The 18,316-nt window shown below is 33.0% G+C and overlaps 1 protein-coding gene, 1 long non-coding RNA gene and 1 pseudogene across 3 annotated transcripts; 2 read left to right on the top strand and 1 right to left on the bottom strand.

Annotated features, from left to right (window-relative positions):
- The first annotated feature begins 5,876 nt into the window (after positions 1 to 5,876).
- Positions 5,877 to 7,621, top strand: LOC120088714 (GDSL esterase/lipase At2g30310-like). Its single transcript, XM_039046145.1, has 2 exons — positions 5,877 to 6,788; positions 7,310 to 7,621. The coding sequence occupies exons 1-2, from the start codon at positions 6,156 to 6,158 to the stop codon at positions 7,583 to 7,585; spliced, it is 909 nt and encodes a 302-aa protein (XP_038902073.1). The 5' UTR covers positions 5,877 to 6,155; the 3' UTR covers positions 7,586 to 7,621.
- On the bottom strand, positions 6,430 to 8,014 carry LOC120088715. 2 transcript variants are annotated; one of them, XR_005485009.1, is made up of 3 exons: positions 7,879 to 8,014; positions 7,319 to 7,801; positions 6,430 to 6,564 (listed from the first exon to the last, which is right to left on the bottom strand). It is a non-coding gene; the product is annotated as an uncharacterized LOC120088715 (long non-coding RNA). The 2 variants fall into 2 exon arrangements; XR_005485008.1 differs by lacking the exon at positions 7,879 to 8,014 and having other exon boundaries at positions 7,319 to 7,449; positions 7,634 to 7,775.
- Positions 8,015 to 12,478: 4,464 nt separating this feature from the next.
- Positions 12,479 to 14,202, top strand: LOC120088950 (annotated as a pseudogene).
- The last annotated feature ends 4,114 nt before the right edge of the window (positions 14,203 to 18,316 follow it).

Here is an 18,316-nt window from a genome sequence, read left to right as displayed (position 1 = left end):
TTGGTTGTTAAACCTTTCCAGGGCCATCCCTATATTGATCAAGAAGTGGCGATATGATAGGTTTGTTTAGACCTTTCCGGGATCACTATGTGTGTCCAAGTGACAGTCACGTATCGGGGTATTACTAGAAAAAAAAACTCACCCTTTGCAAAAAAATAAATAAATAAATAAATAAGGAGTTGGCGAGATTAAAAAAAAAAAAGTTACTCCCTTGAATGCAAGTTACGAGTAACTTAAATTCCTGTAAGAAAATGGGAGCAAGCTAATAAAAAAAATTAAATTCCAAATGATGGAAAATGGAAATTAAAAAAATGAAGAAAGAAAAGGAAAATTTTGAAAAAAAAAAAAAAAAAAAAAATTCTCTTCTTTACCTTTGTGCAAGGTTGCTTGAGTTGAGAATGCAGGGCTTTGGGTCCTATTTATAGAAGATTCACCAGTTTCATGATGAATTAGGAATCAAAGCAGATAAAGATTTAGTTTGAATTATTCGATTTTATTAGATTTCCTAATTTGATTTTATCCTAAATTTATATTAAATTAAAAAAGAAATCAAATTAAGGATTCTACCGTTGTCAAGGTTTTTTTATTTATATTTTGTCGTCAAATTTATCTTCAAAAGAGATTTAGACATATTTTAAATTTCATCCCCAAATTCAAATCATCCAAATTTAGCCTCATATCCCAAAGCCAAATTAAATTAAGGATAAAATCTTAAATCCATCTCAAATTAAAATTTGACTAAATTCCAAATTTTATCCAAAATTCAAATTACACACATTGGGATAAAGTCTCAAATTGATGTAAAATTCAAATTTAGGCATCTTCCAAATTTTATGTCAAATTCATCTAAATTTATGTTCTTATTCCTATTTCCAAATCAAATTTAAACATTAAAATTCCTTTCAAATTAAAATTTGACTATATTCCAAATTTTATCTCAAATTTAAATCAAATTTAGCTTTTGCTCTCAGTCCAAATCAAATTGGAGGTAAAATCTCAAATTAAAATTTAGTCATATTCCAAATTTTATCCCAAATTCTAATACTAAATTCATAGTTTGGCTGACACATCAAATGAAATTTAAATCAAGAGCAAATAACTTGTATTTTGACTTCAACTTCGTCTTTTCGAGATTCATCTACCTGCATAAATCTCAAAAATGGGGTATTTGGTGAAGAAAAAATTTTGGATCAATCACAAATTGTCACTTCATTTACTAAATTAATGACAAAACTCCAAATAATTGAACTTGAGATCAATTAGAAGTTAACATGTGTCCCCAAATCAAAGTTGAAGACATAAATTGGCAAAGTCCGGTGATGTTGCATGTTTCATCTAAAACATTAGATTGAGTAAAATTAATTTGACCCAATTTGATATTATAATTTAGGCTAAAATCCAGTTTGAGCAAAAAAAAATGGCTTAATTGACCCAAATGTCAAAGTAGGTCTAAGTCTAATTAATTAGGCCGAAAGGATAGACCCATGGACCAACCAAGCCTGAGTTCACGAAGTCCACTAGAGAACTCTATAAATAGAGGAGTTCTCTTCATTAGTGAGCGTCGACAATTCTACATTCCAGAGAGTCTAGAGAGAATTCTGAAGACTGAGATCAAATCAACATCAATACAAGTTTCACTCCACAAAACAAGTTTCTTCGAAAATTTCGTGCAAACATAGACATCAGAATGTTCAAAATGCATAGTTAAATTAAGTGAACATTTTTCAAATTTTCTAACATTTGTCTAAATAAATTTTAATGTGTATTGTTTCATGAAGCATTCGTCTAAAAAAATCATCTCGTGGGAGAGATTATACATATACTTTTTAGAACAAAATAGGACAATAATTATTTTGTTAGATGACATTAAAAAAAAGTAAATTTTTAATACAATAAATATGAGGTACTGAGATTTGGACTTCCGATCTAAATTATTATGTCTTTATTGCTTATTGTTTATTTTAAAAAAATGACAAAAACCAAAAACAAGTGTGCACTTGTTAAATTTAAAAAAAACAAAAAAAAACAAAACTTATCCATCTCATTTCACATCATTAGGAAAACACATTCAAGTTCGAGATGGTTCCGTTATGAATCACATAAAACAAAAGTCAACAGTTGAAAGGCCATTTAAAGCCTCACGTAACATTCGGAAGTACTTGGCTGAAGTAGCATTTTTTTTTCCCCTACTTTTACCACGTACGAGCGGGGATCAAAACTCTAAGCTGGAGATTCATTATACAAGTTTATGTCGCTCTAGCTATATTTATATGGGCAATGGGTCGAAGTAGCTATGAAGTCATGTTTGTTTTTTCTTTCTTTCAAAATTAGAAGTTTAAATCTCTACATCTCCACTAGTTATATTAAACAAAATGATGAGGAACTAAATTGAAATTTTTTACATAAATTATCATCAACCAATTGTAACATTCATCAAGAAGATGGACTAATGTGAAAAATAAAAGTTTAAAATAATAAGTTATGGGTAAATCCATTGACAAGTAGAAAATAAGAAAAAAGCAAGAAGAAATTGACACACGGATTTTTGTTGTTCATTAACCGTGTGTTAGTTACATCCATGACTATGGAGAGAAATTGTTTTATTATCTTGAGAATATCAAAGTATACACAATGGGGTTATTTAGCTCACCAACATGAGTTGAGTTGAATTGGTATAATATATCATCTCATTATTTAGTCCACCAACTTAAATGTTGGTGGAATTGAGTTGGTATGTTTTACCAACTCATCCCAACTCTCCATTCTTCCAACGTTTTCAATGACTTCATTCATCGGTTACCATCAACGATTATCACTGCCACACTATGGGAACCAACTTCAATGACCACTTTGACACACCAACTCCGATGACCAACTCCAGGCCCCAACAACCACCTCTGACGATATTTTTGGCAACCAATTCTAATGACAACCTTCGTGTGACTAACTCCCACGACCAATTTTGGGCTCCGACAAACCACCTCCAATGACAATTTCGATAACCAGTTTTGCGCGACCAACTCCAACGGCCGATTTCGAACTCCAACAACCACCTCCGACGAAAACTCTAGTGATAAGTTCGAAAACCACCTTCGCGTGACCAAGTCCGATGACACTTTTCAGGCTTTGACAACCAACTCTAACGATCAATTTCGAGCTGCGACAACTACCTCTGATGACAACTCTGACAAAAAACTCTAATGACCAACTATAACTACAAACTCTAGTGAGAATCATCTTCAATGATCAACTTTGACGACCATCTTCGCATGACTAATTCGATGACTAACTCTGAGCTTCGACAACCATTTCTGATGAAAAACTTTGACAACCAACTTCAGTATCATCTTCGTGCAAACAACTTGGAGCTCCGACAACCACCTTCGACTACAAACTTCGGGAAAATCACCTTCGATAATCAATTTTAATAACCACCTCCGACTCATATGTTCATGTGACCAACTTAGGGCTACGACCACCACCTCTAACTACAAATTGGTACATTATTGGCCATTAATGAAAAACCTATTTTTTGTGCACGTTCAGCTCATGCGTTCCATGACTGTTAAAATATATTGTATGGTTGTTGATTATATAAATAATAATATTTTGTTTACTTTAAGTACAATATTTATATGTAGAAATTATAAAATATATCTTTATTTAATTGAATTCACAAATCAAATGAGTGTTTAAGAATTTGGAAAAGTATATATGTAGTTGAATGGTGGTACAAAAAGTTAAGAAAAACAAACAAAAACAAAAACAAAACAAAATAAGAAATAAAAAAAAATCATAAAATGGATATTTGTTTGAAAAAATTTCATAGATAGAAAAAATGTCAAACTATTTACAGATATAGCAAAAAAAAAAACACTAACTTCTATCAGTGTCTATCAGTGATACACTTCTATTAGTTCTATTACTGTTAGACACTGATACACTTCTATCAGCCTCTATCAACTTAAGATTAAAATTTTACTATTTTTTCATTTTTCCTTATTTTTCTAGTTTTCAAAATCTCCAGTTTGTTTTATGGAACATTTTCTGGCAAAAATTAGTGAAAAAATTGAGATTTATTCTTTGACAATCCTCTAAATTTGGCGAAATTGAAAGTGGAATTATTTAAGAAACAAGGTGCCATTATATTGGTTGCTAAAATGGTGTTAGAGATTAAACTAAAAAAAAATCATCACAGAGTAAAAATATAGAGCAAAAATAGGAAGAAGAAAAAAAAGAATAAGAAGATGATGAAGATGAAATTCATGGAGAAAAATTAGAATCAAAAGTTTTTATTTTTCTTTGGTTTCTAATTTTATCTAACCATATTCATGAAAGAAATGCAGTTAGTTAATTGTTGTTCATTAAAAAAAAAACAAATAAGAGAAAGAAGACAAACTTTAAAAAATAAAATAAAATAATTACAATTCATATTTAATTAAAATGATAAAATTATTAAAGAACAAAGTTTCAATACAAAAATAGTAATCATAAAAGCAGATTATGAAGAATTTAAAAAACGACACAAGATATCCTTAATATATGAACTCAACTCTACACCCCAACACGAACATATGAACTCAGACAAAACAACTCTGCACCCCAAACACAAACATATGAACTCCACAGATATATGAACTTCAGATATCGCATGTCTCAACTCAGCACCCCAAACAGTCCTAATAATATGAGATGAGATGCATGAAAGGGGTTAGAGGCTTTATATATGACACCTCTCTTAAACCCCAAATAGAGTGTACCTAAAATAGAGCATAAAATATAAACTTAATTGATAATCTCTATATAATATATTTAGTCATTCGGAGCATCAAATAACATATTTAAGTTATTGAATATTTACCTAAACATAAGAGATGACTAAAATGGTAATGTAGCCTCATTAAACCATTGCATTCATCTAACTCCTTTTTCATTTTTTTACGATATAAATTACATTTATTTAAGAGGGTGTTTAGCCCACCGACTTCATAAGTTAATATTAAATAACTCAACCTAACTTTAATAGTGCTCAATACTGAAGTTTGAACATTTATCGATGAACTTATTTGTCCATCTTTCTCTCTTTTTCACATTTATCGAGAAACTATATTTTTACAACTCTGCATCTCGAACATAGATTTTCTAACTCTAACATATTGATTCCATGTGTTCATAACTCAACTTAGCACATCAAACACCCCCTTAATTCATATTTTATATAAATTGTTCCGCTGATTAATGCATTTCTTCAGAAGGTAGGTTTTTTAATACCATTATTCATCAAGCATTGACAATTTCTTTTGGTACGTAAGAAGTTAGTAATTCAATCTAGGAGTGTTTGCTAAAATTGAATAAACCAAATTAAATTAACTAAAAAGTTCTTTTTTACAAAGGTGTCAGTTTGGTTTAAAAGTATAGTGAAACCAGATTTTTTTATTCAGTTCGGTTTTAATTTGAAATCTGTATCCAAAGTCGAACCGAATCGAACCATATATAACCGAAGTTATTATTATTTGTGGTTTAATTCGGATTGGATCAAAATAATCGGTCCAATTGGGTTTGATGAGAGATTAGATGCTCAATTTCTTCACCCGACATATAGTTGTTAAAAAAACAATAATAACTTTGTCAGCCCATTCGATGAAGTATTTACAAATTACAACTACTTTTTAGGTAACAAGATAATTCATTAATCAGTTGAAACACTCGAGGAGCTATATAGCAGAGCATTCAAATAAATAAGGGGGAAAGCTATGAAGGGGGATTATCGACCCCCACATTAGACCACTCTCAGCTTGTTAGTGATTAGCAAAATGAGTTATTATATTTTTTTAATTCAGTTTACGAAATAAACATATAAAACCAAATTAGCCACAGTAATTCCAGCAAGTTATACTTTCATGCGATCAAACACCTAGCTTTCAATTCCTGGCGTTTTGAAGGTGATGAAAGAATAAACAGTCCACTCTTTATGTATACAATAACTCACCTAATTAAGTACACAAGGTGTTCTTCTACGTTAGAACGGTTTCTTCTGTAAATAAATGCAAAAATAATAACAAGATTTGTGTAACATTCAACAGCTCCCTATAAATTCATGCACCAATTTGGCAAAGATGAATATCAAAGAACAAGAACTTTGAAGAATACCTGCAATGGCACGAGCTAATTACCTCATTGTTGCTCTCTCACTCCACGTAACCTGGCTGCTATTTCTTAGCAAACCATGCATCGCTTTGACACCTGAAACTTCTCCATCTTTTCCTGCCATTCTCATATTTGGTGATTCTACGGTCGACACCGGAAATAACAACTTCATCCCCACTATTTTCAAGGCTAATTACTCTCCATACGGCAAAGATTTTCCTGGCCATGTTGCTACTGGAAGGTTCAGTGATGGGAAACTCATTCCTGACATGGTGGCATCTAAGTTGGGGATAAAGGAGCTTGTTCCTCCATTTCTGGATCCTGAACTGTCGGATGATGATGTGAAAACAGGGGTCAGTTTTGCATCCGCCGGCACAGGACTCGATGATCGAACAGCCGCTATATCTACAGTCATTCCTGCGATGAAACAAATTGGTATGTTCAAGAACTACATTCAAAGGCTTCAAAGAATTGTGGGTGTGGATGAAAGTAAGAGGATTATTGGCAGTGCTTTGGCTGTCATTAGTGTAGGAACCAATGACTTAACCTTCAATTTCTACGACCTTCCAACCAGGCAGTTGCAATTCAATATTAGTGATTACCAAGATTTTCTACAGAATAGACTACAAAGCTTGATCAAGGTAAATGATATTCAATATAATATGCACTCATTAATCTTCACCGATATTTGACACTTATAAAAAAAATCTTGATTTCAAAAATACCCTTTTTTTTCTTTTTTCCAAAGTTGCAACGTTATATTTGACCTCAAATAAATATTTTAGAACTAGAAATCCTTTGAAATTTTGGATATAATTGGGATCCAAAATTGGGTGGCGTTGAGCTAAAATAGAAATTTAGATTGTCACACCATTCCAAGTAGTTCTAAAATGTTCGTAAAAGGTGAAAGATACATTGTAAGTTTTGAAAGAATAAGGGTATTTTAAAAATAAATAGCAAAGTTAAAGAGTGTTGTTTATAATTTAGCCTTGACATAATAATCACCAATGCATCAGTTACAAGTTCCACATCTTCAATTTTGTATGCTTCAGTCCTATTCTTGAAAAGTTTTTAACCTTCAAAGTTTGATCATTCTAATAGACTTATCAACTACTCCCTGCTTCAAACGAACACTTGTTTAACTCTGTTTTACAATGGACAGGAAATTTACCAGCTTGGATGTCGCACTATAGTGGTCGCTGGCCTCCCTCCAATTGGTTGTCTTCCAATTCAAGAGACCATATCATTCCCAATTCCTCTAAATCGAAAATGTTTGGAAGATCAAAATACAGATTCCGAAGCCTACAATCAGAAGCTTTCAAAGCTGTTGGGCAATTTACAATCACAGCTACTAGGAAGCACAATTTTGTATGCTGACATTTACACTCCTCTCGTGGACATGATTAATAATCCCCAAAAATATGGTAAGCCGGTATAAATAATTAAGGGAAATCAAGTTATGAACAAAAAAATCAATGTAATTGACCTGAAATTTGTTTGGGGCATTTCGTCGAACAGGTTTTGAGCAGACGAACATTGGTTGTTGTGGAACTGGATTGGCTGAAGCAGGGCCTCTATGTAATGCATCAACTCCAACGTGTGAAGACCCATCAAAATTTATGTTCTGGGATAGCATTCATCCCACTGAAGCAACCTACAAATTCATCACAGAGTCGCTTCTTAAGCAATTTTCCGATCACTTGAATTAGAAGTGAAGGATTTTGAACTCACAGTTCTGGGCTCTTAAGGCTTTAAAATCTTTATCTAATTTATTATTCATTGTATTCGCAATATTTCTTTTAAGTTTCACTTTATAAATTCAAAGCTTGAAATTCAAATCGAATGGAATTGACCAATTATTTTGAAGTTGCATGTGTTTTTCTAATGACGTGAAATAAAATCGACATGGACAATTGAAAATTAGTTAGAGGAAGAAGTGCTAAAGTAGAGTTTTAAAAAAAATAAAAATAAAAACAATATATTTATTAATATTTGGTTTACATATCTCCGTGCATCCTACTAAATTATTCAATTAAAATCTAAACCTGCTAAGTTTTCAAAATTTTTATTTATTTATTATTTCTTTTTTGTGTGGGATGAAAGCGAAATATTTTCGAAAAGTATAAGTTAAAACTTGGAAATCTTAAAAACAACTTGCAAATACATATGCATTTTTTCTCTCATACGTCCTGAAAAATGCAAATCCACATTATGTTTCTCGAATAGTTTCTCCAAATACAAATTTCCAAACCTTAGTCCATTGTTACACTAAACAACAATAAAAGTAATGATCAAAATAAGGACAATATTTAGTGAAACATAGTCATTAACCAAGTTGAATAATAATCATCAAGGACGTGTTTGGAGCGATGATTATCCTAAAACTATAATAACCACATTTTGTTACTGTAAATATTATTTTGCATTCTCTAACTAGTTACAGCTAATATTTTTTCAAAACCCTTGTTTGCTACAGTATTTACTATTTACTACCGTTTTTACTATTTTACATTTATAATTTTTTTATTCTTTGCTACAGTGTTTACTATTTTCTTCTCAAACTAAAATAGTTTACACCTCAAACACATACTATTATAACTCAAACTAAAATAATCTACACCCAAATACAAAACTATTATAACCTAACTATAATAAACTATAATTATAATAACCAACTTCTTGTCTCAAACATCCCCAAGAGTTTAGAGAATCGAATCTCTCCAACCTCTACCTAAATTTCAATCCCAACAAAAGAAAAGGTGTGAACAAGATGGGGACTTTTGCAAGTTATTTAGCATTTGCTAGCTCTTATGAAAATATATTGTATCTGATTCATTACTAATAATATCAAATCAATAACAATTTGCAGCAAAAAAAATGGAAATCACTTGTAGTTATATGTGCCCACATGAATCTTGTTCATCGGTCATTGGTATGTACTCATTTTTATATGTTGATGATTTAAATTTACATATCCTTGTGCTCATAAAGTGCCGCAGTTTGTCGTTTGAATTTTTTAATTTATTGAAAGTGTTAAAAAAAAACTACAGTTAAACATTTGAGAGTGGTTTCTAAAATACAACCATTTCTAAAATATATGTACCAAATGATATTTAAACTTAGAGTTGTTTTCAAATATAGAAAAATAAATTAAAATACTTATAACTAATAGCAAAATACAAATAGTCTATAGACACAGTTAGTAGTCTATCGCAGTATATCACAGATAAACTCTGATATTTTACTATTAGTTGTAAATATTTTTAGCAGTTTTGTCATTTAAAATATTTTCCCTTAAACCTATAAAACTTTAATTTTTTGGGAAAAAAAAAACGAACAGCTATATGGTTAAGTCCCAGTGAGAAAGCAAAAGTTTTTTAAATCTCTCTTACTTTCTTTAATAAAATTTCTTTATTAGATTATAAATTCAGTTCCTGAATCATATGAGATACACAGAGTTGAAAGTTTAGAGAACCGTTAAACATAATTAAAATTCAAATTTATATATGATTAAATAATAAAATAAAATTCAAATTTTTTAGAAATTTATTAAACAAAAAATTAAAAATTTATATAATTATTAGACACTCTTGAAAGATAAATACATTACAGTTACAAAGTTGACCAAACTTTAAATTTAACCTAAAATTATAAGTTTTATCGTTACACTTTTTTCCTCTGTTTTTTTCTGAATTCACCAAAGATCATATCATGTAAGCAAGCCATTAACATCAACAAGGTTATAAGGGACTAATGAAAGGAGTAACTAATACATAAATGGCTAAATATAAATTTTGTAAACAGTGCATACTAAATTGAAAAAGAAACATAAATATTAGAGACTAAAACATAACAAAAAGCTTATCTTATCTTTACCTGAACCCTTTTTTTTTAAACCTTAAGAAAAAATAATGTTTGTGTAAAAACATTCCATTGATTATTGCATTGAAATTTGTCAACCTGACACAAAATTAAGGGGGAAATTGAAATTTTCACCAAAGTTATGATATACACTACTAATCAATAAGTATGGTTTGCATTTTGGCCCTCTAGGAACTCATAAAAAAATTAACAGTCACCATCAAGGTCAATTGTCATACCAAAAAGTTGTCCTCGAAACAATCAGACCCACCACCACACACTGCATTGGTCACAAACTTCATTTTTAATTCAGGGAGCATTTTCTGGTCCACACCTTAGAATTTAAGACTCGAACAGAGAAGTCTTACCTACTAACAAAGAACCGACAAAGTTTGTTGCTTAAGGCACGGCCGGGATTTCCCCCTTACAAGTAAGCAAGTAAACAACCTCTAAAACCATCTAACTTGTATTTGATCTTATAAGCCAACCTTGACCCAACAATCTTGAACTCTCCTTCCAATGATTAATAAACTACTGGTGAAACATGGAAGAATTGAAATCCAAGTTATGTATGGATGGTATGAACTGCCTAAACAAGAATTATAGAACAGCTAACAACCAGAGTTATTACTCACAACATCAACCAATTTCCATTAATGAGTAAATACATTGGAAAATCAAAAATACGCATGCCGGATGAAATGGTTGTTGCTATCTGTTACAATAACGAATCATTGGTTTTAGCTGCTCAAATGTTTTAGTTCGCAAAGTTTGAAAAGTCCAAAGTGCGCAGACTAGCCACGGAGCTTGGATACTGTTTCCCGATTGGAGATCCATGGATCACAGACAGTATCTCCTCATGGTCTTTCACCCAAAACCGGAAACGATCTTAAAAACCAATCACGTTCCGGTAAAAAATCTCAATATCGTATTCGTTTAGAAGAAAAACAAAAATTGCATTTTCATTATGATCTTACAGAACGACAATTACTTAAATGCGTTGAGTGTAGTGTGGGTAAGGTAAGGAGGCCGCCAGATAGGAAGCCAAACCGGCCTATTAACCGTAGCTAAGCTAATATGCGCCAGAGAAAGCTAGCGTCGGAGGTAAGCTCTATTCGGCCCGGAGCATTGATTCCCCATAACGAATAGGCTAGCTCGAGATCTCGAAGGCAGCAGTCAAGTGAAAAAGGAAGGTCAAATCAAAGGTTGAAGGAAGCAACTTAAGAGTCTTAGGGGAATACTTTAGCTCTCCAACTGGCTCTGCAACTTCAAGGGATTCAAATCAGGCCACCTTCCTAAGGGGTCAAACCTACAAATAGATCCCTCAAACTGGTAATGGAATTGGATGACTCGAAACTACTACTTTCAGTGTTTATTGAGTATCCCGCCATGGGAGAAAATACCCCCTACAATCCTCAAGAATGCCTTCTCGACTTCTTTGACAAGAAGCTGAACGAGCAAGACACCCACCTGGAGTGGAGCCTCGTGGAACATGACTCCAAGAAACTCACTTTTTTAAATGAACTTTTAAACAATCTCTGAAGACATGGGCCAACCTCCGTCTATATAAAGGAAATACTTGGTAACGAGTAACGAAAAAAATGGGGTTTCGAGTCGAACAGTTAAGGAGAGCTAAGAGTCACTGTCCTGTTCCCCAGGCTTTCCCCTTTCTCAACCAAATGAAGGAGATATGAACTATATTCAAATGGGCCAAGACCTTACCCTATGTTCTCTCCAGGTGGGGTTGGAGGCGAAGACGGGTAAAGTTCATCATTCAATGGTTCAATTGCCCACTTATCTATAACTGAAAGGAGAGGAAAAGCAAAAAGTATGTGCTCAAAATACCTCTATCACCCCAACCCACCTTGTTTATGTATTGGAACTACTACCACTTCCTTAGAACTTTGATTCGTCCGGCCAGCAGGCGGGCGGCGTGCCTATTTTATGTGACAACACTACAGAGCGAGTGGCTCTTCTAGGCGGGTTGCTGTGTGACAACACTATAGAGAAAGCTACGCTTTTGTGTAACATGCTATGGTCTCAACGCCCTTACGAGGTAGTGATGAGTTTCATGCGTTCTAAGGCCGACCTGCACGCAGTTAGGAAGATTGGCCACAATCTGAGCGGTACCACCTACCGTATCCTACCACCTATAGGCAGTCGTCCGTCCTACAACCACCCGAAAAGGAACTACATTTTTTACTTTTAACAATTTATTTTTTAGATTTTAAGTTAGAATTCCACGGCGTGGTAATGTTATCAATTGCCTATTTAGCTGATTTGAATGTAGTGGGAAGACATATAATCAACCAAAATATTATGTTCAAAGTTTAAATCATGACCTCTAGACAATGTCAAACACATCCACTTAATATATTATGAGTAATGATTAGATTGCACTTAACGTCAGGTTTCCTTCCTTCATAAAAAAAATAATAATAATAAATAAATCATTTAAAAAAATTCACACATGACCATTGTTTATTGGGGAGGTAGGCTGCACCAAAGTATTTTCCCTATAATATCAATCATTCACATAGCCTGACAACCAACTTGTTCAGTTAGCCAATTTAAGCTTAAAAACAATCGATTAAAATAAATATTTTATTATGTTGAACTGAAAAAATCTGTCCACCTGGGATGAAATATTTAGAACCCAGGATTAACAAATAAAATAAAATAAGTTGTGAAAAGAGGAAAAAAATTAAAAATAAAAAATAAAACCAATCATCCATAATTGCTTTAGCCAATTACAAACGTTCAAACGTATGGCTTTCAATGGCTTTCATTGGCTTTAAATTGCTGAGGTTTTTTAAACCGATGAAGGCATAAATGATCAGCAGTTTTACACATTCTCATTCTGTATTCAGTAACTGATCAGCCTCTTAGTTAAAAATGTTCTTCGTTTGAACGGTTCCTTCAACCACTATAAATATATCAACCAATTTGCAAAGATAAATATCAAACACAAGAACTTGACGAACACCAGCAATGGCACCATCAAATTACCTCATTGTTGCACTATCACTCAACATAATTTGGCTGCTATTTCTTAGCAAACAATGCAGCGCCCGCCATTCTCATATTCGGGTCGATACCGGAAATAACAACTTCATTTCCACAATTTTCAAGGCCAATTACTCTCCATACGGCAAAGATTTTCCTGGTCATGTCGCTACTGGAAGGTTCAGCGATGGGAAACTCATTCCTGATATGGTGGCCTCTAGGTTGGGAATAAAAGAGCTTGTTCCTCCATTTTTGGATCCTAAATTGTCGGACGGCGATGTGAAACTGGAGTCAGTTTTGCATCTGCCGGCACAGGCTTCGATGATCTCACGTCTCTGTATACAATGTCATTCCTGTGATGAAGCAAATTGATATGTTCAAGAACTATACTGGAAGGCTTCAAAGGATTGTGGGCGTGGATGAAAGTAGGAAGATTCTTAACAGTGCTTTGGTTGTTTTTGGTGCAGGAACCAATGACCTAAACATCAATTTCTATGACCTTCCCACCAGGCAGCTACAATACAATATTAGTGGTTACCAAGATTTTCTACAGAACAGGCTACAAAGCTTGATCAAGGTAAGTTATACAATATGCACCCTCCATAATTCTAATCAATATTTGACATAATAATGAATAACTAATGAGCATAGACACGACACGACGATGCATCAATTTCAATAAAATTGAGATACGGACTCGTTAGGGATACATTCATTTTTATTGTTATTTTTTTACGATATATTTAAATTTAGCATAAAATACCATACGCACCCCACTAAAAAAACATAAAATATCAAGTTAATTAACCATTATTATCGATGAAATGTTTATGTTTCTAATTTCAGGTTTGTATATTTATGTCTTTTTTAATCTATGATTAAAAAAAGGGTTTTACTCTAGATTTTTTAATTTTAGTTTAACATATAATTGTTTTGGGCTTTAAATTTGAGTCTAACATGAAAGGTGGGCCCATTTTCTTTTTAAAAAAAATTTCAAAAGTGTCCTAAACATGTCTCACATGTCTGAAATTTGCAGATCGGATATGTGTCCGAACATGTTTGTGTTCGTGTTCCATAGACGAAGAAAAAGGTTAATTATTAGTTTAAACATGTTTGTTTACAATTGTACCACCAAACCCATGAATGTTTTAACATTTTAACTCATTCTTTGTTTCAAAATTGGGTAGGAAATTTACCAACTTGGATGTCGCACTAAAGTGGTAGCTGGGCTTCGTCCAGTTCGTTGCCTTCCCATTCAAGAGAGCATAGCATTTCAAAACCCAGAAGATCGAAAATGTTTGGAAGATCAAAACTCAGATTCCCAAGCCTACAATCAGAAGCTTTCAAAGCTGTTAAGCAATTTACAGCCACGACTTCCTGGAAGCACACTTCTATATGCTGACATTTACACTCCCCTCCTAGACATGGTCAATAATCCTCACTATTACGGTAAGCCAATAACTCGTTTGAGAGAAATCAAGTACTGAATCCCATTTTTACCGAATTTTTTCTTTGGAGCGTTTCTGTTGGAAGCGTTGACGAGCCCACTCTAAATTTCACAAACTTTTAAGCAAAGAAACTTGTTCTCTTACAAAACTCAAGAACGCACAAGAGAAGAATATTGTTTTCTTGATTCTTTTCTCTTGCATACAAATGAGGGAAATGAATTCTTTATATAGTACTCAAGAGACACTTCCTAAAAGACACAAAATAAATGAAGTACATGTATACATACCATTCATGTACTTGAACAATTACATGTATCTAGAAATGCATGTATCTTGAAATTAGAAATGTATCTAGGAATGTGTTATCCATAATGTATCTAGCTTATTAATTTCTAACATGCCCCCTTAAGCTGGATTTCCCTGACTCCGAGCTTCTCTTTCATTTTCAAGAATAAGTCTGTCTTTAATGCTTTTGTGAATATATATGCAACTTGATCTTGTGTCTTATAATACTTGATATATACTTCTCCATCTTTGATCAATTCTCTGATGAAATGATATTTGATCTGTATGTATTTACTTCTTCCATGAAAAACTAGATTATTCGAAAGTGAAATAGATGATTATTGTCACAGAACATGACGGTCCCTTTCTCTTGAGGACACTTCAATTCAGGTAGTACCTTTCTAAGCCAAAGTGTTTGACAACTAGCTGCAGACAAAGAAATGTATCCAGCTTCCATTGTTGACAATGCTGCAACATCCTGCTTCTTTGATGCCCATGAAACTGCTCCAAAACCAATATTAAATACATATCCAGAAGTACTTTTGAAATCATCAATATTTCCTCCCCAATCACTATCACTGTAGCCAACAAGAACATTATCCACATTCCTTTTATAGTGGATTTCATGATCAACAGTTCCAAGAATATATCTAAGAATTCTCTTTCCAACTTCCCAATGACTTCTCTTTGGTGATGTCATAAATCTACTCAATAAACTTACTGAGAACATAAGATCAGATCTAGTTGTAGTTAAATACATTAAACTTCCAACAAAACTTCTATAGATGGTGGCATCAAAAGCTTCACTATCATCATGTTTGCTTAACTTTAAACCCAGATCCATAGGAGTACTAGCAGGATAAGCATTCTCCATTCTGAACTTTAACAACAAATCTTTTGCATACTTCTTTTGAAAAATTGCAATCTCATTATCACCTTGTTTAACTTCAATACCAAGAAAGTAATGAAGTAAATCCATATCAATCATCTCAAATTCTTTATTCATGCTCTCTTTGAACTCGTCAATCATTATGTTTGAATTTTCCGTAAAAATTAAATCCTCAACATATAGACAAATCATCAAGAAATTACCATTTTTGTCTTCTTTGGTGTAGAGAGCATGTTCATATGGACATCTTCTGAAACCATCCTTCAAGAAAAAATCATCGATACGTTTGTACCAGGCTCTTGGTGCCTGCTTTAGCCCATACAATGTTTTCTTCAATCAACACATCTTATTTTCTTCTCCAATTTTGGCATAACCAGGGGGCTGCTCAACATAAATTTCGTCCTCTAAATACCCATTTAGAAATGCTGACTTAACATCCATTTGATGAACTTTCCAGTTATTTTGTGTTGCAAGGGCTAACATCAAACGAACAATCTCCAAGCAAGTTATTGGTGCAAAAACTTCTTCATAATCCACACCAAATTTTTGTTTGTAACCTTTTACTACGAATCTGGCCTTATATTTCTGTACTTCTCCATTTTGCTTCAGTTTTGTTCTATAGATCCATTACCAAGAGCTTTTCTATTCTCTGGTAATTTGACTAACTCTCATGTCTCGTTTCTTCTGATTGCATCAATCTCTTGATCCATTGCATTTTTCCATTTCTCATCTTAAATTGCTTCTTCAAAGTATATAGGATCAACATCTGCAAATAAAGCAAAATCAGCATGTTCATCATCTTGTATTCTTCTTAAAGTATTATAGATCTCTTGAATATTTCTTGTCTTCCTTGGAGTAGTTTCTTCATCACTTGTGGAGTGTGATGAAGAAGGTGAAGTTAGTAGTTGAGTGTCTTCAAGCTCCAAGTCTCGAGCATCTTCTTTACCATTCATGTCAATAAGTAAGGGATTCTGGTTTTTATTTGGTGCATCCCATTGCTAGAATTTTGCTTCATCGAACTTGACATCTCGACTAATAATAACTTTCTTACTTACAGGGTTGTATGTATCTTTCTTACTTTCTAATTTGAAAATACATATTGAACTGGGTTGGAAGTACTCCTATGGAACTGGGTTTAAAGTTAAGCAAGCATGATGATAGTGAAGCTTTGATACTACCATCTATAGAAGTCTTAGGTTTAATTGCTAGTACTCCTACGGAACTGGGTTTAAAGTTAAGCAAGCATGATGATAGTGAAGCTTTTGATGCCACCATCTATAGAAGTCTTGTTGGAAGTTTAATGTATTTAACTACAACTAGACCTGATCTTATGTTCTCAGTAAGTTTATTGAGTAGATTTATGACATCACCAAAGAGAAGTCATTGGGAAGGAAAGAGAATTCTTAGATATATTCTTGGAACTGTTGATCATGGAATCCACTATAAAAGGAACGTGGATAATGTTCTTGTTGGCTACAGTGATAGTGATTGAGGAGGAAATATTGATGATTTCAAAAGTACTTCTGAGTATGTATTTAATATTGTTTTGGAGCAGTTTCGTGGGCATCAAAGAAGTTGGATGTTGTAGCATTATCAACAACGGAAGCTGAATACGATTCTTTGTCTGCAGCTAGTTGTCAAACACTTTGGCTTAGAAAAGTACTATGTGAATTGAAGTGTTCTCAAGAGAAAGGGACCTTCATGTTCTGTGATAATAATCATCTATTTCACTTTCGAATAATCTAGCTTTTCATGGAAGAAGCAAACACATACAGATCAAATATCATTTCATCAGAGAATTGATCAAAAATGGAGAAGTATATATCAAATATTGTAAGACACAAGATCAAGTTACAGACATATTCACAAAAGCATTAAAGACAAGACTTATGCTTGAAAATGAAAGAGAAGCTCGGAGTCAAGGAAGTCTAGTTTAAGGGGGCATGTTAGGAATTAATAAGCTAGATACATTATGGATAACACATTCCTAGATACAATTCTAATTTCAAGATACATGCATTTCTAGATACATGTAATTGTTCAAGTACATGAATGATATATATATGTGTACTTCATTTATTTTGTATCTTTTAGGAAGTGTCTCTTGAGTACTATATAAGAGTTCATTTCCCTCATTTGTATGCAAGAGAAAAGAATCAAAATCAATAGAAGCAAATTGAAGTTTAAAAAAGAAACTGAGTTTCAAGAAAACAATATTCTTCACTTGTACGTTTTTGAGTTTTGTAAGAGAACAAGTTTTTTCTCTTAAAAGTTGTGAGATTTAGAGTGAATATAAAGTGGGCTCCTCAACGCTTCCAACAGGTTTTTTTCTTTGGGGTGTTTCATCAAACAGGTTTTGAGCAGATTAACGTAGGTTTTTGTGGCATTGGAATGGTTGAAGCAAGACCTCTATGTAATAATGAAACAACTACAACGTGTGAAGAGCCATCAAAATTTATGTTTTGGGATAACATTCATCCCACTGAAGCAGCTTACAAGTTCATCACTGAATCGCTTCTCAAGCAATTTGTCGATGATCTTAATCGGAATTGACAGGCTCCAACGCTTGAAATTTTCTAGCTGATTTAGAAAAATAGAATTTGTCATCTGTATCTGCAGGATTTCTTCTTTCTCTTCAACAGAGCTAACGCACAATAGGAGCAAATTTTGATTTAGTTCA

This window comes from Benincasa hispida, chromosome 10, assembly GCF_009727055.1.
Source record: "Benincasa hispida cultivar B227 chromosome 10, ASM972705v1, whole genome shotgun sequence".
NCBI lineage: Eukaryota > Viridiplantae > Streptophyta > Magnoliopsida > Cucurbitales > Cucurbitaceae > Benincasa > Benincasa hispida.
The sequence above is the reverse complement of the archived record's forward strand: the minus strand, read 5'-3'. Positions and strand labels throughout refer to the sequence as shown.

What these genes read in the sequence shown, in the direction of transcription:
- LOC120088714 (XM_039046145.1), top strand. Translation starts at nt 6,156, where the DNA reads ATGGCACGAGCTAATTACCTCATTGTTGCTCTCTCACTCCACGTAACC. An exon ending in GACTACAAAGCTTGATCAAG is followed by an intron (nt 6,789 to 7,309) that starts GTAAATGATATT and finishes TACAATGGACAG; the next exon opens with GAAATTTACCAGCTTGGATG.